Raw genomic sequence first — 25,422 nt, forward strand, 5'->3', positions numbered from 1 at the left:
AATGCCGCGAACCCATGATTTCGTTAGACGAGCATCGCCGTCAGAAAACACAGTCTCTCCATCCCCGTCTAGACTCCGGGAGTGAAATTCTTTCCTGGCGTTCTCCCATACCGGAGCTCAATGATCGCGTGGCGCATACTTCACAGGTTGCACCTTCTTTTTTTTTCTCGCTTTCTTCATGCGCGGCGCACTTCCTCTGTCGGCACCGAGAGCGAGCTGTCTCGTGTGCCTCGTTTCGCGCAGCGCACCATTTCACGCTGTGCACGAGAACACCTCGGTAGCGGTACAAATAAGTGCTACACGAACACTGAGGCAGACGCAAGCGGATCACAGAGCATGATAGGCCGTGGGAGCATGGTAGACAATGACATTTTTTGTTTACAAAGACGGCGCCGAATAAAACAGCACACGAAGAAGGGGGACACGAGATGTTTTATTCGGCGCCGTCTTTGTAATCATGCTTAACAAACTAGCCCACCAACACATGCTCACCTTCCTCGTGTGTTGTTTTATTCGGCGCCGTCTTTGTAATCATGCTTAACCAACTAGCCCACCAATACATGCTCAGTTATATTTTCGTTGTCTGCGCCCGCGACTGCACTACGCTGGAACAACGAGATGAAACGGAAGTGCATCTTTCTTGCTGCTGTTCGAAGTAAAGAGCAAAAAAACACATAGACATTCCGTTGGCGTGTTTTATTATAGCTCTAAACGTGCATTTTTCGGTTGAAGCGCCATACTACACAAACAACAGGTGTTGCCTTGAATAATGCTCGACATCGCATGCCACTATGAGTGACGTCACAGCAATGCCATAGCAGCACTTGCGCCATATGCGCCACAGCACTTGTGCGATATGCGTCAACTCTGGTTGCGAGCGTTGCGTCTCCGAAAAGGGCAAATGGCGCTCGCTTTAAAATGTTAGCTCTTCCCGCGGAGCGCAGCGATGTAACACTTAGCAGGCACAATCGTTGGCGCACATTTTATGAAACGCCTTTGTCAGCTCAACAGGGCCAGACCCGGTGAGGGAATCCTTGGGATCGACGTTCCCCTTAGCGTAGGCTTGCAAAACTAAACTGATTTCAAAAGCAATCAATGCACTCCTTAAATGAACCCTGCGCCATCTGTTTATCATAGTAAACAAATTGTAATATACGCAAGACATTGCTTCCACGAACACCTGAGCCAAATATTGCTCCCGTCAGCGCAGCAGTGAACGTAGAATGCTGCTCCGACGATCAGTTCTGCCTTCCTGTTACAGCTCCGTCACGGCCCCGCCGCGGAAGCTGCCGATAATGACGCCATGCCGGCCTCGTACCACTATTGGTTAGACGCGAGAAAACATAAGCAGCAGTGTCACCTTCATCAAGTGCCATAAGAGTGTCTGCGACGGTTCACGATGCCTTGTGTACATAATAAATACGAAATATCATTGCGTTCAATGTGGCTACCTGTGAATTCCGTTTTGTTGTACAAGTGCTCGGCCGCCGTCGTCAGCTCCAACTGCAACTCCTCGTCCTCGCACCTGAAGTTCGCGGACCGCTACAGCAGTGCGCGTTTTCGTGGTCAAGTGCGTCATTATGTTTGCGTTTTGCATTTCTATGCTCACTTGAATGCAAGCAGCTGGACAGTGCCTACATCGTGTTTTTCGCGTTCGTAATTGTGGAACTTACCTGAAACGCGCTTCACAAGCTGTTAGGTTATCGTCCTTTCCTCTGATTCATATATATATATATATATATATATATATATATATATATATATATATATATATATATATACATATATATATATATATATATATATATATATATATATATATATATATATACATATATCCAGAGAGAGAGAGGCAGATATGCATCTGTAAATTCTTCAAGCCAATACACACAATAATTTATTTCCTGCGTCCTTCAGCCTTTGATAAATTAGAACAGCAATGTTATTTCGACAGCAAAACTAATAAACGTTGAAATACTCGTGTTTTGTGTGACCTGGCCACAGTACAATTGTTATATAAAAAACGGGCTGGGAATTTGTTGCTACAGGGTTATATACACTTGTTTACATATGACTCAATGCAGTGTCCTTCTTAACTTGTGTACTGATGGCTCAACGCACTGTCTTTGTTAACTTAGGAGAACTTTCGAAGTGAATTCGCCTGAAGGGTGAAGGTACCGGCAATACATAAGAACGTCAAAGTTATTACACAAGAACTTCCTAATGGCTGTGAACAAGCAGGGCACCCTGTCGTAGTTACTATACTTAATTTTGGTATATGAGGAATCCATATCTAATCTAACATGTCTGTGTATATTTTCTGAAAAGATAGTCATTTGGTTCGCTAGTTTGCTAACCATTCTAACAGCAGAACTTTTGTCATAAAAACATCGTGTAAAGGCCATAATGCTGAAGGTATGTTATGATAACTACGCAAAGCAATCAGGCCAACACTTTTTGGTATATCCTCGAACCTTTAGCAAACGTTATACGCTACCATGAGAATACAAAGACAGTTGAAGTAGACACACTCATGAAACAAATATTCATGCGTGTAAAGGCAGTCACTTGTATCAGTGGTGTAAATATCGTGATAAGCTCCTCATTCCCGATAACAAAAAACAATGATGAAGCCTCCATATGTCGCTCTAGAAGGTAAAATATCTTTTTATGTTCCTTGTCTGGTATCTATTAAACTGTAAGTAGATGCTGCTCAATAGTAGTAATCATACAAACAGTCTGCAAGTTTGGTGGTTATTTCATTGCTATAATTGTGATCAGCCTTCTCAGGATACTATATAACGTGCGGCTGCATGCCGCCATGTGCGGCTATAACGCCGCCTGCGTGCATGGTGGGGTGTTAGAATTAGCGGGGCAACTCTATTAGGTCCACTAAGAGAGCTACGCAATTTCAATGAATGAAGTTGTTGTATATTAACAAAGTGCTTCTCGCATAGACCTTGCAGTTCATCGTTAGGCTCATACTAATCTTCTCAATACACTCCTTCACTTGTACCCGCCGTGGTTGCTCAGTGGCTATGGTGTTAGGCTGCTGAGCACGAGGTCGTGGGATCGAATCCCGGCCACGGCGGCCGCATTTCGATGGCGGCGAAATGCGAAAATACCCGTTACTTAGATTTAGGTGCACGTTAAAGAAGCCCAGGTGGTGGAAATTTCCGGACTCCTCCACTACGGCGTGCCTCATAATCAGAAAGTGGTTTTGGCACGTAAAGCCCCTTAATTTAATTTTTTTCCTTCACTTGGTCGCCGAGGTCGTAGTTCTCGATACACGGACATTACAATGGCCTTGTGATCAGTGAAGTTGCATCTGACATGCTTGATATCGTTTTTTCTGCAATTTCGTTTGTCTAGTGCCATGTGGATTGATTTTCCTCGAATCGTTGACGCAACTTGCTTTGGCGTGGCAAGGTTTACGACAAAGAATGGTTTCCAAGCGCTTTAGAAGTGCTGCATTTGTCTGGGCGTTGTGGTTGAAATCAGCGACCATAATCATTGCGCAGTTGCGCACGTCAGGTGGCGTGTTGTGTACGATGAAGCTTCCTGTTGCTTTTTCTGACAAATTATGTACCAAGTAACCGCAGACGACAATGAAGCCCATCGACAATTACAATGCACAGATTTCGCCGATGTCCAATTGGCCGCTCAGATCCACGATCTTTGCTTGTACTGCGTCCTTAACGTAGATGGCTGCGCCCGCTACACCGTCATCGTGATGTTGTGCACCTCACACCTAGCGATGCCCACGCAGCAGTCTGGGATCTGCTGGTTCCATCTTCATTTCTGCCAAGCGCAGAATGTGTGCTCACATTAGGTTGACGTGATGTGTAATGCATTTCTGGTATTTTCATCGCGATCACACGTTGACGCATGTCACTACCATGAGTGTTTAACTTGCCAGTTCACTACATGCCTTGGTAATGGCAGGTAGACGATGTTTGTGCAACGTTTGGAGCTGGTCGGTCAATGTTCTGTCGTGATTTTCTTGCCATGGTAGATGTTGAAGTCTCCCTAACAGAAGTCGTGGGTTCGTGTGCCTTAATTACCTCAATCATACTCAACAACGCCACACTTCGCCTTTATTAGGAGCGTAGCACTCGCTACAAAAGTGGTAGGTTCGAGTGCCCTAATTGGCTCTGTCTTAATTAACTGTACCTTATTTACCTTCGCGTTATACGAAAGGTAGCGGGCTCTGCTTTTGACCATCACAATGTCAGTTTCAATCCAACTTGTAGATGTGGCCGGTTCGTCCATATCTCCATGTTTGGTCATGTGTTTGAGCGCCTTTATTGATTTTGGCTTAATTATTACCAAAGGTCATGAGTTCGACACCTTATGAATTTTCGGTGCCATAACGCCGGAAGGCGTAACGTCACAATTCGCATTTTTCATCCAATGAGCCGTCTAAAGCTTTCACTTTAATAATGTTCCTGAGTGAGAGACATATTGGGTTGAATGGGAGGTAGCGCTAATATTTGTTCGTTTAATGCTGTTAGCTCTGCACCAAACTGGCCGCGAACTACACTAAGTGTGTATTACGTCTTTATCGCCACTGTTTACCGTACAAGTATGCGGTTTACTCTGTGTTCTGATGCGTGCGGAACGTTAATTATCTGGCTATAATGTCAACTCTGTTTCTTCATTGGTGCATATATCATTCTTGTTTTATAAAAGAATCGGCCGAACTCTAGACATGTTTGTAAAATGTTTTGCAATCGACGACTAGTTAACTCGGCCACATCCGATATGCTAACTGACTGTCCATCGCCTCAGTAGCGCACGCTGAAAGACCATCGCAGCTGATTCAAAGCCGGTTTACGCAATGAATTGAATTACGCTTATTGTTTGGAAGTGTCAAAGTATACGGCTAGATCCGTTTTTCTCTAGTGGCAAGAAAACTGACTGCTTAAGCAGAAAGTCTAGTATGACAGCGAACCACCCATTCTTGCTAGCTGAAGGTAAGGGTCAGTGGTAGTATAAGTGAAGTAATTTAAGGCACTACAAGGATGGCAATTTACCTTTATTAGTTAAAGTTATGCACTTGGAGTGACGGAGCCTGAGCGACTTTCGAAGGTGAAAGCGGGATGAGAATACAGTCTGTTGTTGAGGGTTACTAATAAAAGAGTAAGTGGGAACAGGGGCCCTCTTCCAAATAATATTAAGCCGTATACCACGAGTTTGTGTAACTGTAAGCTCGCTCAATGCCCTTCGGGTGATGCTGTTTATGTTCCCTGAGGCAATGAGTGCGTGCGCTTTGCGCAAAGCTAGGATCGAACACTTTCTGTTAGGAATGCGCACAAATTTGTATTTTTTTCAATATAGCCACCCACCCCGCCAGTATATATATATATATATATATATATATATATATATATATATATGTGTGTGTAAGTGTGTCCTTGTGTGTGGGTGCGTGCGAAATGTGGAAAATAAAGAAGAAAAAGGAAATTTATATGGACCAAAAGTTAACAAATCTGCTTACTTTAGCAGCCATTATTACGTTTGAGTATTTTAGGAATTTTGAGCAAAATTATTTGTTTCGTGTTTTCATAGTTGCCATGCCGCTACGCTCCTCTATAAAATTTAAATTTTCATTAGCCTCAACTAAGTTTTTTACTTGCTGATTCTAATGTTCCTGCTGTAAGTTTAGGGATTCGCCAAGAAAACGTTGTAGTTTGTACATCTAAGAGTGCGCACTTTTGTGAGAGGATTTGACACGTACTCTTGAAAGTAAGCGCCGTCTTTGTTCTTCTCATAGAAATTAACAGGTAGGGCATGTGCAACCAGGGGTTTGTTTACGCATTTTACTTCATTTTATGGTGTATTTCATAACAGGCGTGGGCAACTTTGGTCTATGAACGAGAGAGAGGGAGATAGCAAAGACAGGAAAGGTAGGGAGGTCAGCCAGACAAGCGTCCGGTTTGCTACCCTACACTGGGGGAAGTGAAAGGGGAACAGAAAGGGGAAAGCGGGATAGAGGGAACACTGCGTGGGCACGCAGCAAAGCTCCTGGAAATGAGTTAAGTCCAAGCAACTGCTCCGCCGATACGTTAGGCCGCCGTCATTCTGCTGTTTGAAGGTAATCTTGGTGCTTCCCAGTAGCTTGTGATTCACGCAGTACATTTAAGATAAGATTCAAGCAGTAACTCATTTTATAGCCGTACAATGTACAACGAAGCCCTTCAAAAAATGTACAAATTCTTACATAACTCTATACAAGAGTGAATTATAGCTCCATGGTTGGAATTTTATATTTATTTCCGTGCAGGAATCTAGAATCGCAGCTTAGATTTACGGAATATTCAAATGTACCTGTGAGTTTCTATGGAAGCACAATCGCATTTTGAGGGAAAAGTGGAGGAACGCTCAAAATTCCCGTTTGAATAAGAATAAACCCGTGCGGAAAGTTACGAACCAGTTCAAACTGTTCTACATTCTCTCCAAAGCTGAAGCTGACCGGAACAGAAAATACATAAGCCCGAAACCAAGTCGAACCCGCAAAACTGTCAGTTCGATGCCAAGAGTATAGGGGAAACAGAAAATTAAAGCGCATATAATACTTTCGTTGGACAATTGTCGTATATATCGCGCTTTACTGCAAAGCTTTTTTAGAACATTCAAGCATGCGTTAAGTGCAAAATAGGCTTCTGCGAGCCTAAATACTTGTGAACTGCACGGCAATGGTGCCAAGCTACTGAGAATTATTGCTCATTGTGAATTGAGGTTATTAAGCTATTAAGTATTACAGCATATCTTCCTATGTCCAAAAGTGGGTTCCATTAGTTTCCTTTTCTTAATCTTAGGCGGCATTCGTGGATGCGGCTTCTCGTAAGTTTCCACCACTCGCGTTCTTTTCACACAGAAAAAATATGCTCTAAAGAGAAGCGCAGCCTAGTCCACTTGCGAATATTTTGAAACAGCTCCGCTTGAATACACTCTCGTATATTTTCCACGCGGTGGAGACAAGTTGATCGCCAAGCGAGACGCGGTCACCAACCTCAAATGCAGCAGACGAGGTCGGCGCAAGCACCTCAGCTTTCCCCACTCGTTCACTAGCACCGCCTTGTGAGTATACATAGAGCGGATCTACGTTGGTATTACAAATTACCAGACATCTATTGCTATCTGTGATTCATGTTCCGAAACCCCACCCATGTATTGTCACCCAGCATCTAAAAACCTCATCGTAGCCTGAAGTAGTTATTGTAACACAATATTATGGGCTCATGCAGCTTTAAGTGCACTCAAGCGGGCCTTCTTGACCGGAATCGGGTCGCCGAGATTTCTGTTGCCCGACGACAATTTTGTTTGCTGGACCTCGCTGCTTATATTGGGCTGCGTTCAGCGACGCACTTAGATGCCGATGAGGCTCCACATTGCTTCTACGGAAAATTTTGGTAGCTGTATCTTGAAGGCACAGATCTCCTAAGTCTCTTGGCCCTTTCCTTACGCAGAAAATACTTTTTAATGGTGAGTCTATGGTATGGTATGAAGAACTTTATTTAGGTCCTGAGGAATTAGTCTGAGACTTATGCGGGCCACTCCAACGTTGAGACAGAGAGTCCGAGCCCCTCTGCCGTCACACGGGCCCTCTGGACAACCGTGAGTTGGTCTGCCAGCACTTCACTGTGCAGCATCCCCTGCCACCACTGTTCATCTCGAGAACCCTCACCGGCCAACGCCAACCAGTGTCAAAGCATGTGTTCTAAATCGAGCAAGTGTATTTTCGAAACCAACATCCACCTTCAGTATTGTTTTTGCATGAGGTGGTGAGGTGACGAGCTGGGACAATGGACGCATTGCTCATAAACAACTGCGAATAAAACGAAATCTCACAGAAATGTGAATCTTACAGAAGGTGCGTTATTGCCATATGGGTTTGCTAGGCAATATAAGGCAGAAGCATGCTCGTGTAGGGTCAATCGCATACATACGACGAAAATCACTGCACTCCTACAAAACCTGTAAGAAGGAACTGCAATCTCAATAGCATTCATTCCGCGCTTTCTACATTAGAGCGTGGAAAATAAGTAAATGAACTAAATATGTAACACATTCTTAACACTGAAATACACGCCTACATCGAAAAGCTTAAGAAATAAAAAACGCCATAGTGGATTCAGATGTTCCACGCTTTCATACGTCTAAAAATATTCGGGAAGTTGAGCCTCGAAGGCACATCTTTTATGTTTTGACATAGCCGGTGTGTGCCTTTCGAAGCTATTGGACGCCGGTTCTTCTCCTGCATTTTTAATATGCCGTGGAAATAAAGATTGATGTTAATTAGTCCTGGACAACATGGATACCTATTAACATGAACACCCTTAAGGGTTAAAAGCCAAATGTAACAAAATTTTCCACCGCATAGAATTCCGAATTTCAGATAATGTAGAAACGCAGTAGCCTTTGTGCAAAATCTTGCGCTTGAAATACAGGTCTATGCGCCAAAAAGAGCAGCAGGACCTCGATGCATTCTGCCTCCGCGTGAAGAAAAGCGCATTGTGGTGGCTAAGCTAAATGTGCGGTAAAGTCCGGCTTAAACGCAGACGCAACCCACGCGTGGCGCAGCTACGCTACAAAGGCGAAAATTGGACGCGCTACAGTGTAGTGCGGCTGGCGCAGGAATGGAACATGTCCTGTAGCACGCCGCAACAGCTGGAACACAGGTGCATCGCGCGCTAGCTTGGCTGACCAGCAGCATGCTGTCCGGATTCCAGCAAGCGAGCGCGTTTCCTTTGCGCCTTCGACAAACAAAGTGCCCGCTCGCCGCGCGCTTACGCACTAGCGCATCGGCAACAACTGATGGCCGAGTTGCTTGGGTACACGTTGAAAGAACGGGGTAAAATTTTAGTGACCGTAGTGCTACCGGCATGACACATCCGACTTCACCGGCCACTGCCTGGCATGCCGGAAGCGCCATACTCGTCAACTGATCAGGCCGATCAGTTGACGAGTATCTACAGATAGTGACCGACCACTATGTGCAGTAAAACATGATAAGTAGCTGACACTTGCCTTTATAGTATTACTATATTGTTTATACCTTAAGTTTCATAGTATTGTGTGCGCGGTTAATGGCAACGTGTCGTGTTTGTGTGCGCGTCACAGCGTCTCCAGGTAACCAATGTCCTCATAAACGTAACGTGTGAGTGAAGGCCTCCATGTGCACCTATGGAACCACCTCTCACCTTATTTTCAGACACTACATCATATTCATCACTTTCAAGATGGCCCAAATATAGAAAGAATAAAAAAAAACGAACTCAAGAATAGCAAATACCTCACAGCGTACCTCGTTCATGAAAGGAGAAATGCTGAAATATAGTGATTTGTTTATCAAGCAGCCCAAGCAGCCACAAGTTGCCAGCTGTGCTCGCGGCCTTGCAAGCTATAGAAAAACCTGAGATCAATTACAACAAAAGCTACAGCGCCAACAGCACGAAACACAAATTTCGAGGAAAATACAGACGATGAAATCCGCGGCGTAGAATAACACAGACCGCTTTGAATGTAGGTACGCAGCGATGAAGCACCAAAGCAGCCACTTGATCTTTTTCGTATGCGTTGTCCACGCGCATGCAGGTATGTTATTTTTGGCTTTCTGTGCCCTTGTGGTGCTATAGTAGAACAAGTGTAATTTCGTTTGCTACTGCAGGCCCGTTCAGACATAATTTGAGACCAATTTCAACAAGGCGTGCAAACAACAGGCAGCAGGAACGCGCATAGCAACTGCCAGCTGTGCCTTATATCACTTGAGACAGGTCGAAGGCCTCGTAAAACTTATAACAATAGACATCTTGTTTACAATTTCACACACAAAAAATAATAAATGCAAACTATTTTTCCTGTCTCAGCGCATCTCTGAACACTGGAGCAATGGATGACGTACGTTGGTCTTTGGTAATAACCAACGGTGTTCGATCGGTGACCGAGAACCATGTTCTTATTCAAAAGCTCGACGGGATCCGTAGCTGAAGTGTCCGCCGAACTTGCTTTGTCCTTCACCCTAATAGTCAGATGGTTGGTCCAGACGATCACATATCATCGGACGCCCTAGAAGTTAGAACACAGGGATCAAAGGCCACTACTTGGTATGATCAACCAGCGAATAACGGGCTTCATAAGGTGTTTGTCGAATGAGCAGATAGCATAAGATGTCGTCAAGTACGCCACGTTGCACTGACACAGGCGGTTGCCCTCTGAAATTTCAACCACTAAAGCGTTTTCAAAATTTTAATAACTGCCCCGTGAATGTCCACACGTCTGGGAGAAATTAGTTAATGGCACATAGCGTGGGCATCAGTCCGGGTAGCTGATGAAATTACAGAATTCCAATCACGAGATCAAATCAAATCAGTTTATTTCAGCACCAGAAGACACAATACAACCGTCACAACAGTGATACTGTGGGGTGAAAGCAAAAAGCCATCAAGGCTCGACGAAGGCTTTGACACGAAGGCTTTCACAGATGGCCGGGAATGGTGACTCAGAACACCTGATGGCAACTTGTAGTCGCGTTCCAAGCACTGACTGCGTGCGCCTCACCAATGACGGAAGGGGTTTGATCGGCAATGTGCACGGGCACCCGTAGAATGTCGAGAAGGGCGCTGCCAAAGTACTGCGAAGTCATTAAAGTGATTTAGGTCTGAGTGAAAGCACACAGGTAGGCTACTGAACTTCAGCCAGTATTCCCTGCATGAGAAGAAAATAAGTTCTCCGTGGCACCAGAGCCATTTCTAAAGCTTCTTCTTGCGACTGTACCTGAAAATCAAAATATCACAAAACAACTTCGCATATAAACAATATAATTAGACTGCGCAACAGAGAACAAGTGATTGAAGAATACCTACGGCAATTTAAGCCGCGTGCCTTTGTCTTTGGTATTATCGATTCATGTGCGGCCTTCGTATGTTTGTAGGTTCGTCGCATTCACACCTTCGTAGCTTTGGCGGAAACGGTAATAGAGCGCTTGTACTTCTAGTACGTGAAATTGATGATAGGCCCCTTCCATAGGGTTTGGGTTGAACCTGTCTTTACAAATATTTTACAGTTAAATTGCCGTAAGTCCTCAAGCGTAAAAGACTTGATTTGCAAAGATGCCATTGTCATAACAAAACACCAGCAGTGACACGAGCCATTGCAAAAATACTGTTTGTATATAAACTCTTAAATGAGTAAGTTTCTCCAGTGAAGTTCTTCGCGACGTCTCCAATTTGCAGAGTCATTCCTCTGCGAATTTTCCTTCATAAATGAAAGTACTTCAAAGATTTATTGAAAAAGTTGAATGTGTGGGAATTCGCCATTACATTTGTGTTTGTAGATAAAACAATAAGAGATTTCAGAATAATGAAGGCTAAAAGACCAGCATTCGAAAAGTGTGTGTTCCACAGTGAATAAACAGAAAAAAAAACGAAATATGGTTTACGCAGATACCAGATACTACTCGTACAAGGGTATCCTTCACATCGCCCGCCGTGGTTGCTCAGTGACTATGGTGTTGGGCTGCTGAGCACGAGGTCGCGGGATCGAATCCCAGCCATGGCGGCCGCATTTCGATGTGGTCGACATGCGAATACACCCGTGTACTTAGATTTAGGTGCACGTTAAAGAACCCTAGGGGGTCGAAATTTCCGGAGTCCTCGACTACGGCGTGCCTCATAATCAGAAAGTAGTTTTCGCACGTAAAACGCTATAATTTAATTTTTTATTCCTTCACATTATATCAAAATTTATTGAAAGGACAGACGCTGACGAGTACCGTCAATCCCATTAGCGATACATTTGCTTATTACGCCAATCACCCGCCTCGGTAGCTCAATGGCTATGGTGTTGCACGGTCGATCTCAAGGTGCACGGTACAATCCCGGCTGTAAGACTAAATTCTGATAGGGTTGGAGTGGTGAAACATTAGTTTACCGAGAAATGGGACAGGTTAAGGAACCAGAGGGGGCAAGAGTTGTACATAAGTCCGCCGCTAACGCTAATTTCGTAAACATATAATAGTCCGATCACCTTACTGTCCGATTTCTACAAAGTATTTAACAAAGTAATCGCAAATAGAATCAGGAACACCTTAGACTTCTGTCTACCAAAGGACCAGGCAGGATTTCGTAAAGGCTGCTCAACGATACGCCATACTCACACTATAAACCAGGTGATAGAAAAATTTGCGGAATATAGCCAACCCTTATATGTAGCGTTTATTGATTATTAGAAAGCGTTCGCTTCAGTCGAAACCTCAGCATTCATGCAGGCATTACGGAATCAGCGTGTAGGCGACCCGAATGTAAGTATACTGCGAGATATCTGTAGCGGCTCCACAGACACCGTAGTGCTCGATAAAGAAAGCAACAAAATTCTAATAAAGAATGGCGTCAAGCAGGGAGATACAAGGATCTCCAATGCTGTTCACTGCATGTTTACAGGAGGTATTCAGAAACTTGAATTGTGATGAATTGGGGATAAGAGTTAACGGAGAATACATTAGTAACTTGCGATTCGCTGATGAGATTGGCTTGCTTAGTAACTCAGGGAACCAATTGCAATTCATGACCACTGACTTGGAGAGGCAAAACAGAAAGGTAGATCTAAAAATTAATCTGCAGAAAACTAAAGTAAAGTTTAACAGTCTCGGAAGAGAACAGGAGTTTACGATAGGTAGTGAGGCACTGGAAGTGGTAAGGAAATACATCTACTTAGGATCAGGTCAGGACAGTGAAATAAACAGAAGAAAAAGATTGGGCTGGGGTGCGTTTGGCAGGCATTCCCAGATCATGAACAGCAGGTTGCCATTATCCCTCAAGTGAAAAGTGTAAAACAGCTTTGTCTTACCAGTACTCACCTACGGGTAAGAAACCTGGGGGCTCTCGAAAGGGGTTCTACTTAATTGAGGACAACGCAACCAGCTATGGAAAGACGAATGATGGGTGTAACCTTAAGGGATAAGAAGAGAGCAGATTGGGTGAGGGAACAAACGCGAGTTAAAGACATCTTAGTTGAAATCAAGAAAAAGGAATGGGCATTCGCAGGGCATTTAATGCAAAGGGAAGATAACCGCTGGTAAATAAGGATCACGGACTGGATTCCCAGAGCATGGAAGCGTAGCAGGGGGTGGCAGAAAGTTGGGTGGACGGATGAGATTAAAAAACTTCCAGGGGCAACATGGCCGCCATTAGCACATGACCGGGGTAGTTGGAGAAGTATGGGAGAGGCCTTTGCCCTGCAATGATCGCAGCCAGGTTGTTGTTGTTGTTGATGATGATGATAATCATGATGATGATGATAAATGTTTTGCGAGTGCAACCATGCACATCTCCCGGGCTGTGACAACTATATGGACGACCCAGGCAATATTTCCCCATTGCCGTGACGCTTTATATAAAGCCTTGTAAGACACTATCGAATCCCGCACACCATATGCTGGGGGTGCGAGGGAAAGCCGAGAAGCCGAGAAGACGAATGGCGACTTGAAGCACACACACTGTAAGAGGTCCCGCGATCAAGCACGTCCCAAAATGAATGCAGAGAGAGCGTGAGTGGTAACATGATCAAGCACTCGCTAGGCGCGAAGGGCTAGGAAGCGCGCATATCCTATTCTAGCACGGCCACGACTTCGCAGAGTTGTCGGCACATATGATCGTGCATGGGACCTACACGCCATGTCTTGGGCGTAATCAGCGTCTGATGCAAAGGCTAAGGGCGAGTCAGTTTTGCTGGTGACCCCTTGCGCTGCATTTCCCTGCTCCTACTGTTGGAGATCACGTAAATCCCAGTTTTCAATGTGCATTAAAGCGAGAGGCTGCATGAAGCGCTCCCTCCTCGTCGCAGGCGCCCTTCATCAACCAATCCTTGTGATTGCGAGTATTCGTGCTCTGTCTGGGATGTTATGGGTTCGCGAGACACGATGGCTCGTATTATTTAGTAATGAATGTCTACTGCAATATATACTGCAAATAAAATTAAGCGTCTTAGTTCGTGTAGTTGCTACTTTGCTATTGGTAGGGGTGTGGTGTGTTTCGAGCAAATCTGCGACATTTTATATCTAATAATAATGACGCCTACTACATTTCTCATTGCAGGATTGAACTGTGTCAATAACTGCAAAAAGGAAAAGCGTATGTACAAGTCTCTGAAATCTGCATTAACATCTTGAACAATCTGGAGTTATTGCTTTATATGAATTTATACCTCCAAAATATTGAGAAAAAGCTGTCTCAACTGAGATATATCGCGATCGATTGCTGGGTTACTAAGGAATTTTTTTTCCTGGTTTTACGAAATTCACCGACAATTACGATGCTTCCCAATGCGAAATATGAGCGCAGCTCTACATGTGTTTTCATTTCGAAATATACTGAGGCAAAGACTTTGAGAGAGACGTTTCGCAGAGTCGGCGATCGTGGAAAATCTGATCTGCGGGTCCAGCCCGTCGGCTATTTTACATCACTCGTCTAATGTGGAAACACAATTGCTGGTAGCACGTGGCTTCCACAAAGCGCTACGATTCGCGTCGCACGTACGATCGGATTAGAGAACATTCGCAAGCCATGACAATCGAAAGAAGCGCGAACGAGCCCAAACCGAGCAAACAAAACAAGCGCCAGCGAGAGCTGACACGAGCCGACGATAGTACGAAACGAGCGGTCCGGCCGAGACCAGATACGAGTACGCATTGATCTGTTTGGCAGGTCCCAATGACACAACCTGTTCCCGCAAGCATATCACTTAAGGGGCCGCTCTCATTGGTCTCCACCGTTCCCGGCTCGCGTCTTTCATCGTCCGCGCCGCGCTCGCTCTTTCGTCTTTCTTTGTGCTCCTTCCCTCTGTTACACCGACGACGCCGACGCTCCCTACAGGAACAGCTGCCTCAGAGTGGCGCTGTAAACAAAAACAGTATGGTAAGATGAAGTCGCAGAAATTTGTGGTGGTTGTTTCCCCCCAAAGTAACACTTGCATCCCAACAGATTATGCTACACGCGTGATAACTTAAATGAGAAACGTTCCATGCTAAACATTGCCTACATTGCACAAAAAGGATACAAAAGTCACAAGTCTGATTCCATCTAGGTATTCTAGTAATGACTGTTTCTAAAATGCTGATAACTTGAGTTGCCTACGGTTGCACAACGCCGGAAATAATTACACTTAAAGTTTGTTGCTATGAAAAGGATGCTTTAATGCTGAACCCACATTCTACCGCATTTCCAGGCAAGCTAGAAACGTCAGATCAAGCAACCACTGCAGTTTGCAATTACAACGCGCATTTCTTTGATTTGAACGCGTATTCATCTTTTTCACGAACGATGAATTAACAAAAGTGTTTACCATTGCCGGTTCTACCTTCCAATGGAACTGAAATTTTTGAAAAATGTACTGTAAGAATGTTATGAAATATGCATTTTTACACTATAATATTTTAGCGACTATTTAATACGTATATATTTTCATTCCGTCTGTATTGTTCATATTTCCTGTGTTATTTGCCATTTTTCTGCTTTTCATAACTACTCCTGCAATTGGCCAATAGGGTTTCAGTATCTACAAATAAATAAGTAAGTAAACAAACAAATAAATTAATAAATAAAGGTGACATTCAAATTATCTAGAGTCTCTCCTGCAGTGTATTAATGTCATACGTCACACGCATTATTATTGTAACTATGTGACCAATACATAAGTTATCGGAAATCTTGATATTGCCTTCTGGGATGTTCTCTTCAGTGTTTCGGTCTCAATCTTACTTGAAAAGTGGATGCCTGCCCCTGTATAAGCGGACGGACAACATATATATATATATATATATATATATATATATATCTATATAAGGGTTTTCTTCAAAGTTCTGCACGCAGAACCCGACGTAAGCTACGCAGGAAAGAGACGGCGAACTTTTTGCAAGACTTGTTTAGTTAAGTAAGGAAGTCTTCCAAAAAGTTCGGCGTTTCTTTCCTGCGTATATATATATATATATATATATATATATATATATATATATAGAGAGAGAGAGAGAGAGAGAGAGATATAAAGAAGTCGAATAGAAAAGGGAAAGAGACAAACGAAGGTACGCTTCATCTGAAGACGAGTGTAGGGCTTTTGAAAGAAGGGTGATAACTGAGAGCTGAGTGAGTCGATTTACGCGCACCGCGTCCACACGGTTCTCAAAGAATTAGCATTTTGATTGAATAGTTCACAGCAAACAAAGTATTTCAGTGATACATGTGGTAGTATTTGCGCCCCCCCCCCCCCCCCCACTTTCTGCGTTTGAACGCCGTGACGGGCAGTGTTGAGGCTACAAGGATAGCGCTTTAAGGTCAGACATATGCCATTATGAAAGCCGTAAAATATTCTGGATAATTTGTTTCGCAATTCAGAACGGTACATACATTTTCTAAATTTGGATACCCGATAAATGTGATTCGTAATATTTATTCATATGGTAAGCATTATCGTCACAAGAGCAATTAAGGCTGCAAGCTAAAGGCCACATAAGCCAAAAGCAACACAAAGCTAGATGATTTTAGGTTACCCTTCTCAGAAGCTCAACTCGTTGTTTTTTATGAAGTCATAGCTGTTATCAATACCGTTAATGAATGTGCCGCCCAAATTTGCCCCGCTACAATAGCTCGCGATGGTAGTGCCTCAGTGCAAATTATTTAAAGACACTGAAGACCTGTTTTGACGCACCAGTAGCGGCGATCGCAATGTTGTAATAGTGGAAGTTGTAACTGTTCACTTAGAGAAGTTCGGTCCGTATTGACCACTGTTTCGTCACAGCACCATTCGTGTTGTTCACCTTTAATTATCGCTTCTTATTGGATTTCATCAGGGCATTGGGGCTCCCTAAAGAACACACCTGTGCATCGTAATCGTCGGCCTAGGGCTCTTTCCATTAGACAGGTAAAACAGATGTCACAACAGTCAAAGCGAAATATTTATTCTATTTATCCCAATTCCCTACTGGTGTCGAACACCTCGAAAAGCGTATCCCATTTAAATAACGACTTGTCATTTCTAGCAGCGACTGCTTTTACACATTTGTTATCTATATGACAATATCTACTAGGATTGCACATGTGATCCTTGCTTTAGAAAACAAACGCCTATTAACACCTTTTCAGGTTTCAATTTAGCTTCGTTGATAACGCTAGGGTTAGGAAGCCAACATCTACCACAAACCAATGACGAAGTGATGGTAAGAGATGCCACAAAGTTATCTTGTAGTAAAATTAGTCAGTCTGTCATCTTTATTATCGGAAGAAATGTTTCAGCCTTACACAACATGTGCCGAACTAAGATATTAAATGTTACTACTTCATATCACTTCACAGCTGGGGATACGATTATTTATAATGTCGTTTCAACTTTTTACATGGCAATATTAGCACGTTGAATGCAATTCTCGTTTTTTTGTAATGGTAGGGACATCCGGAATGTCACCGGCGCCGAAATAAGGCAAAATTGCACATTTTGTTAAAAAAATATTGACCCGATATCACTACAACTTCATACAGAAGTCTACTTGTGAATCCTCTATTATCACGCAAGCCTTGAAATGCCTGCAATAGAATAAATATTTCTTTTCGAGATTGCGACGAAAATAATGTGAATGCCAACCTATATGCAGCTTTTAGGCAATGAGCCCGAAGATTATTACGATTTTTCTTCCTTTATCGCAGATATTGAATGAACCTGTGGCACAGAATTGCAAGCTTTTTGTCATTGTTTTCCTAATGCTGTGGTAGTAATAGCACCTAGCGCTGTCTTCCTCAGCTTCATAGTCTTTAATTGTGTCGCCTTCTAGATCGATGACGGCACTCTTTACACTCTGTCTGACGAAATGCCTGCTGTGGAGCGATGGCTGCGTCTACAGAACTATGAAACAACCAAACAAAGTGCCCTACTTTTGTCCATCGCTGATGCCTCGTTTTAGACCGCAGTTCTTTGGTGCCCGTTGATGCGTTTCGCGTGGCCGTCAGCCTCGCTGTTGTGCCTCGCCGTAACGAGCTCCGTAGCCGGGGCCAGCGCACAGGAGTCCTAGGTGTGCGCGCACCTTGTGCCCTCTCTTGCGCGTGGCGCGAGCTTTGTCCTCCCTTTGTCCTCCAAAACCGGATCACGTGTTCTTGTCTGTCCTCTCGCCTCCTTCCTCCGCACAGCGCCGCTGCGGGGACTCTCGCCGCTACCGCCCACTCCGTCCTAGCCATTCCTCCTCCCGCTGTCGCGCCACTGCCGGGGTGCCGGCTGCGGTCGCTCCTTGCCGCCTCGAGCGTGATCCACGGTTCTCCACTCTTCCGTCTTCGCGACGCCTGGCTGGACGGCTGTCAGCGCCCCGTTTGCGGGGCGCGTTCCTCAGTAGCATTTGTCGCCTCTGGCCTGGCTGTCCTTCTCTTGCCTCCACTCTTCCTTACCAGGCGCAGTGCCGCTGCGGTGACTTGAAGTAGAGTTAATAGCGTTTCGTCCCCTTATTTCTACTTCCTATCCCAGCCGTGTGCGGCGACATTGAGGCCGGTCTGTTAGTGAATGAGTGCGTCACCTCTACTTAATACCGCGGTTCTCCACCCGTTTCCTCATCCCAATTCAGAAGAAACATTAAATAATTGCTAATGTACCCCCCCCCCGGTCTTCTCTGCGGCGGTGACCCACTATCAGATGGCGCAGTGAGGCGTCGCCGCAGCGGCGGCTCGATAGCGGCGGATAGCGGTGTGTGCTGCCATATCCGAAACTCAAAACCGCCTTTATTTGGCACTACCTGTTCTATATGCGGGTGCCTGTTGTTGAAATAAGGCAGCAGCTACGCTCAAAGATCGCATTACCAAGAAGCGTAATCGTCGGCCATTTTTTTTTCTCCGTGGGATGATTGGATTGGCCGAAGGAGCATTTCTGGCTCAAGCTCACAATATAACACTTTTTCTTTGGCTAAGGTACGAAACTGGTTGCAGTTTCTGATTGATTGAGCAGGCTCGCACCTTTGACCTCGCTGCCTCTTCGATTTATGCCATACGGTACGCCTGGCGCACAACGCTTGCCTACAATATGTGATACCCATTGTATGGTTCTTACCATGAACTGAGTGTTGAGGTTCTTTTACGATATATATATATATATATATATAGTCGAGCAGTCAACGTGTCCTTTCATGTTCGTAGTGATGCATATACGGTGACCTTTGCTATATATATATATATATATCAAAGGTCACCGTATATGCATCTCTACGAACATGAAAAGACACGTTGACTGCTTGACTGCTTCTTCAATTCAGAATAAGTGGTTCCATAGATGAAACCTAACAAGAACTAAGGAAGCTTCGTAAAAATTTCAGCTGTCCCCCACCCGACACCAAGCATCTGTCTGAAAACACCGGTCCTAGGACGCTGCAAACCATTACTGAATAATTGGTATTTTGACCATTATTTTAAGGAGTGTGTGAAAGTTAATCCTACCCTCTGCGGCACTGGCAACAACCTCTTCGGGACGCTTGAGCGATGCAAAAAAGTCTGTGAACGTAAGTAGAAATATGCCGATATTTAAATATGAAACGCTTTACGGAGTTACTGAACCGAGTTTATGGTACCGTAGCAACACGACTCTAGCATGCCCTTTATTGCAGCGCCTACCACATTTCCACGGCCACGCATAGAAAACGGAAGTGCCCCTGACTGTAGCAGGCACAACAGTTTTTTATATATATAACAATAGCAAACGCCGGTTTTTCTAAGTGTTGATTTGCTTCGACTTCATGTTAAGAGAAAGATACAGCTACTGTTGCCGATTCGCTGTCATTTGCAAAAAGAAAGTTTATCGCATTCTAACGGCAGTACATAGGGCACAGCTTATCGTCGTTGTTTCAGCCCTCCTTATGACTATCACCAGCATAGAGCCTACCACGTTTGACGCAGTTCTGCGGAAACACGCAATGAGGAGAGAAGTAATGAATAAAGAGAAAATCAGACATCCACCCGTTCGTAGCAATTGCTACAAAGGAAACCCATGCGGGTTTCCTCGAAAGAAAAAGCCTCATAGTTGCAGCAAAATTCGTCCTGGTCCGGGACTCGAACCCGGTAACACCGTGAAACGCTTGCCTTTGCTTCGTGTTGTCGGCAAATTCGACTTCGCCCTGCCATCTGCTGGCCGCCTGGTTAGCTCAGATGGTAGAGCGGATGCCCGGAAAGGCGGTGGTCCCGCGTTCGAGTCCCGGACCAGGACGAATTTTTCTTCAACTATGAGGCTTTTTCTTTCGAGGAACCTATATGGGTTTCCTTTGTAGCAATTGCTACGAACAGGTTCGAGTCCCGGACCAGGACGAATTTTTCTTCAACTATGAGGCTTTTTCTTTCGAGGAACCTGTATGGGTTTCCTTTGTAGCAATTGCTACGAACGGGTGGATGTCTGATTTTCCCTTTATTCAGCCTATCACGTAAAGTGCAGTCGCTGGCTTTTTTGATATCGTATTTCGTAAGAGAGTACTGCACGAAAATTATCTGTACCGTGTTTCTTCTTAGTTTCTCTAGCTCGTATTTTACTCCATAATTTCGGTAAGAAGTCTCATTGCCCGCGATCATCTAAAAAAAATTAGGTACTGCACGTTTCATACGACCCTTAAACACGAACGTCGGCGTCTTCGGGTGCAAAAAAAGACATTGATCACATCACTTAAAGCGGCAGGTGTGGTAACGTAATACTATACAGCTTCAGAGCCCAAACAGCCTGCCCGCTTACAATGACCGGGAAGACGTGTGGGACCGAATTTGCATGCGTAATTGTTTGTTCCTGCTTTAAGTGCTTCACGAAACGCTCGGCCCCTTTAACCTGTCGAATGCTGAATGTATGTATACTTTATGCATTGCAAGGCCGTAGCGGTCAATGTTATGTAGTATAATTGAAGAGACACACACAAAAGGTTTCGCTGACGTGATGAGTGACAATGCAAGCTAGCGTAATCAATTTTTTTTGTTCCGCTTTTGGGTAATATAGGCTTCATGCAGCAATCAGCCACTCGACGACTACTTACACTACTGCAGCAAGTAAATCGAAACAAAAATTGGTAGAAGTATTAGTTTCAAATACTTACACGCAAGGCGAGCCTGGCTAAACTTCAGACCTGGGATAAAGCTGTTGACGCTCACATAGCTTCAGCGACGCCTTGTGATTTGACAGCGACGCACTTACGGTTTTCCGCAAGTGGCTATGTGCAGTAAAGCCGTCAGGGAACTGTCAACTTGTTTTCTTTTCGCCAACAGAGGTAGGTAATTGAAGTCTTTCCCCATTGTGACAAACATATTTAAATTCAAATTCTTCATTTCTGCCTTGTGAAGATACACATAGTGGGCGCGAGGAAAAAGCTCTCAGATACAATTTGACAAACTATATTTTCTTATATATATGTATTGTTACGTGGCACAGAGCGAGCACGTCCTCGATGTACCTGAGGTAGAATTCAGTGCACGTCTGGACACGCGAAGCGAGGTCTGACGCTGACGTCCAACAGGCTTGCCAAACAAATCTTTGAGTTTCTGTTTGCATTTGTCCCAGCTGGTAAGTTCCTTCTCGTGGGTCTGAAACCAGACGCGTGCCGTGCCCACGAGGTAAAATGCCAAATTAGCGAGCATGATGGTCTGGTCCCAGTTGTTGCTGACGCTCACCCGCTCATATAGCTGAAGCCAGTCTTCAACATCAGTGTCCTCGGTGCCAGAAAAGGTTCCTGGGTCGTAGAGTTGTGGTAGAGTAACAGCGGCCGTGGGTGCCGACGGGACCGAAGCATCCTCGCCTTGAGCTGGCATTGTCGATGCAGCCAAGGAGCACCCGCTACGTAAATCCGTCTTGATAAGGATGCCGCAACCTCCACTAAAAATGTTACGGGGTTAAAAACAGTCAGCCGTGTATTTACAGAATATTTACAATAATTATAGCAGCTGACACGATGGTAGACAGCGCCCGAAGACCAGAACGTCGTCTTCTTCCGACGAAGATTCATCTACGCACACGCTGACGAAAACATCTTCGTCAGCGTGTGACAATATATATATATATATAATCTAGCTTTATCACAGGCAGCTACAATCTCCTTGTTGTGGCATTTACTAGCAGTTGTAGAATATTTTATTGCCGTTTATGTAGTGAATGCTGCAGCCTTATACTGTTTCAGGTGCTGTTGAACCAGCGCAGACCTGCTTGACACCACCGAGATTTGCCAGCGCTAGACCGCTGCTACAACATTGGTATTTCTCAGTTGAATGCGCTTGCTGCAAGAGATTAAACTACACCTTAGGCTCTGCAAGCAGGAACAGATTTTCGTCTGAGCTGAAGTGCCAGGAGGTTTGTATACGTGAGTACTACATATATTGTTATGGCACATGTAGCACTTAAATCTTTCTTTTAGAATAAATTTGGTAATTGTACTTGCATTTAAAATCACCGAGCTTACATCAATACGCGTTTATAGCAGTGACGAATGTGTTTTATGGATAAGTACAGAAGTTAGGGCTGAAAAATTTAAAACCACAGACCCGATTACACGACCAACAACAATAGAACATACCAAAAAAGCGAGTGCGCCTGCACACTCAAATGCAATGTGAAACATTTTTTCGAAACGTGTGCAACCTGAACGATAATGGCAATTTTGTATACGAAATTTTTAGGTGTAAAACACCTAAGGTTCCGCTGTTAGCACCTTTGCCTTACCTGGAGGAAAGCGAGAGCGCAGAAGCAACTACAGCTTGAAACCCCTTCCCAACTGGTGCCTACGGGTCAAAGGGAAAACAATTCAGCTTTATAAGAGGGAAACCGGTGCAACCAGCCACTGAAGTTGACTTCTGCTCAAAATTAGCTAAGCACAATGGATGTTGCAGAATCTAATGAAGTTTTCTGTGAAGAGCTTCGCATCTAAGTGGTAACATCGTTGAATTGGTGCGCATTGAATCCGAGAGTTCTCACAGTTTGAGGAAAGCTCTCACAAGGCCCGTCCTGCCGAGAAAGAGATCACTAAAAGCGAGGACGTCACGTGAGCGTTAGAATTAGTGCATAAAAGCCAAACACCGCACCACACGGTGTTAACATGTCACGTGGGCGATCACGGCTGTAGCAAGAAGACGGCGCATTTCTTAAGATCTGATGCGGAAATAGCGTAATAATGTAGGAGACCCCATGAGGCGCTCGAAGGCTATTGCGCAGTTGAGGTCATGACTACAACTTGGCGTACGACAACCAAAGATCACCAGACCGTAAGAGGGAACGCATTTACTGAACAGATTCATGACAAAATGATCTGCCATACTGAGTTGCAAGCTAACATTGCAGCGCCAAAAGGCTTCCCCCAAAATCGCGACCTTGTACACATTAACTGGCCAAGCTTGTCCCTGTCTCCCTCTTTCTTTGTGTCTATGATACTGTCTTTTCTTTTCATCGCGTACTTATTCCCCTTGTAGCTCTCCATCCTTCTCGACGAGCATTCATAAGTTAGGTGCCAGTAGTACTCATGTCTACGAGGAGTCAACTTGGCCATTTGTGCTGCATTGTCTTAGCTTCGGAGTGCGCCTAGACATGCAGGCGCTGAGCGGTATGTGTTAGCGGGAACACACTATGTGCAACTGCATCGGATGTTTCAGAACACATATATTACTTTTATGTCAGAATTGGCGCCCTCCATTCAGTATTAAGAAATTCATCGATTCACCTATTCTAGTCATCAATAGTTCAGTTATAAAAAAATTCTCCTGGTGCAGTATCTCACTCTTGACAGATGGGCGTTGGTAGCGTCCTCGTATAGAAAATATTTTATTTCAAAAATAATTGTCTAGCGGTTACCTGAGATATCCTCTAGAGTGATATAGCGTTATAAAATATTAGTGTATCAATATGGGGAGGAAGGGGGGCGTCTATCTGCATTGAGCACTCTTTCAGAGCCATGAGCTATCTCTAGCACGTTTCCTAAACGCTTACGAAATATCCCTCATTTCTTTTATGGGTGTTTTATTTTCAGCAAACCGTAACCCGACGGCAGTATGCAGCCTGATGCCAGTATCTGAGGGTTGCTTGCGTTTTAAAAAACGTCTCAAGCAGTGGTACTTCAATGCGACGAGAAACACCTGTCGTCGTTTCTCGAACGGTGGTTGCGCCCACAATCGCAATGGATTTACATCATTCAATATGTGCATGGCACGATGCAGTTGTAAGTCATTTCTGCTTGTTTGCCTTTTCTAAATTCTCAAACTGGAGCCCGAAACAATTATTATTCCTGTGCAGACTGGCAATTACAGAAACACACTTTTCGTGAGAGCCTACAACACATATACGACCAAGTGACGTCACGCCACTGCCGGCGTTATATTGCGTGTAATATTTTGCCAAAATGAGCTCTGCAAATCCACGAAATACCCACTGAAAAATAATAAACAAGCAATCGGGTATCATATTATCGTGTAGGGACATTGATCAAACACCTGATTTGAGCTATAAGATACTGACCGGAGGTACGTTAATCTGGTGAGTGATATATTAAAGGCCGGCAAGCTGTGCAAGCAAGTTATGACGCCTTCGTTATTACTAGGGGTATGTCGCAGCGACCACGCATAGATGCGGCAGCAGGTGGTCTTGTTTTGCTGGCTGTTCTTACCCTGGTATTCTCGAATGATCTTCGACTCAAACCTCTTCCTCCTCTCCACCATGTCAAGCACAGCACCGTCCCTCCAGTGAAGAACACACTACGCTTCTCAATTATTCTTTTGGAGCGTTTATCCAGCAGAGTGACCAATATTGCAGAGGAGTCGAGCTGCCATCAAATTCGTTGAGTTGGTTTTCCGAAAAAGAAGAGCGTGAACGAGAATCAGAGGGAAATAAACTGGTGCTGAGGAATTTCACCTGGAAGAAAGCCAAAGAGAAGATTCCTAAGTACAGAGCTGCACAGTTATAGATGAGGTTAACGTCAGGCTGAATTAATAATATTTAACTAGGACAAAAAACTAAGGAAGATGTGCTGAAAGCACTAGAAAAAGGCTTTCAAGATAGGCGAAAAACAGGTTGTCGCCGACAAAGGAGGATACATTTATTTTTAAGGTGAAGGGGGAACATATAGAATTCCTTTCTATAGATCGCTGACCGTGAGATTCCTAATATGCAGGTTAATTGTGCAGGCAAATAAATTAAAACTGCAAGCATGGGGCAGAACATAATGGCATATTGGGAGAACTCGAGAATGCCTTCAGAATCGCTAGGCGCTTCGATAACTTACTTGCTCTTGCAAAGTGTGTTGAAATATCCAGAGATGAAAAGAGACGGTTACGTGTGGCTTACATTTAGACATTACCACAGCACATGACAAAGTGGATCGCAACACTGTGTCGGATATACTGGAAGATTAAGCCTTAACGAATGACTGATTAGAGCTTTTGAGGGAGATAAACTTAGGAA

General features: G+C 44.3%; 1 protein-coding gene across 1 annotated transcript in view; it reads right to left on the reverse strand.

The window, feature by feature from the left end:
• The window catches only part of LOC129385587 (uncharacterized), a 274,694-nt gene extending 256,734 nt beyond the window's left edge, over positions 1-17,960 (reverse strand). Inside the window, exon 1 of the mRNA XM_072289530.1 lies at positions 17,919-17,960. Coding sequence (XP_072145631.1) covers positions 17,919-17,928 — 10 coding nt within the window. The 5' untranslated portion in view covers positions 17,929-17,960. The remainder of the gene's footprint in view (positions 1-17,918) is intronic.
• Between the last annotated feature and the right edge of the window lie 7,462 nt (positions 17,961-25,422).

Source organism: Dermacentor andersoni, chromosome 7, assembly GCF_023375885.2.
Source record: "Dermacentor andersoni chromosome 7, qqDerAnde1_hic_scaffold, whole genome shotgun sequence".
Taxonomy (NCBI): domain Eukaryota; kingdom Metazoa; phylum Arthropoda; class Arachnida; order Ixodida; family Ixodidae; genus Dermacentor; species Dermacentor andersoni.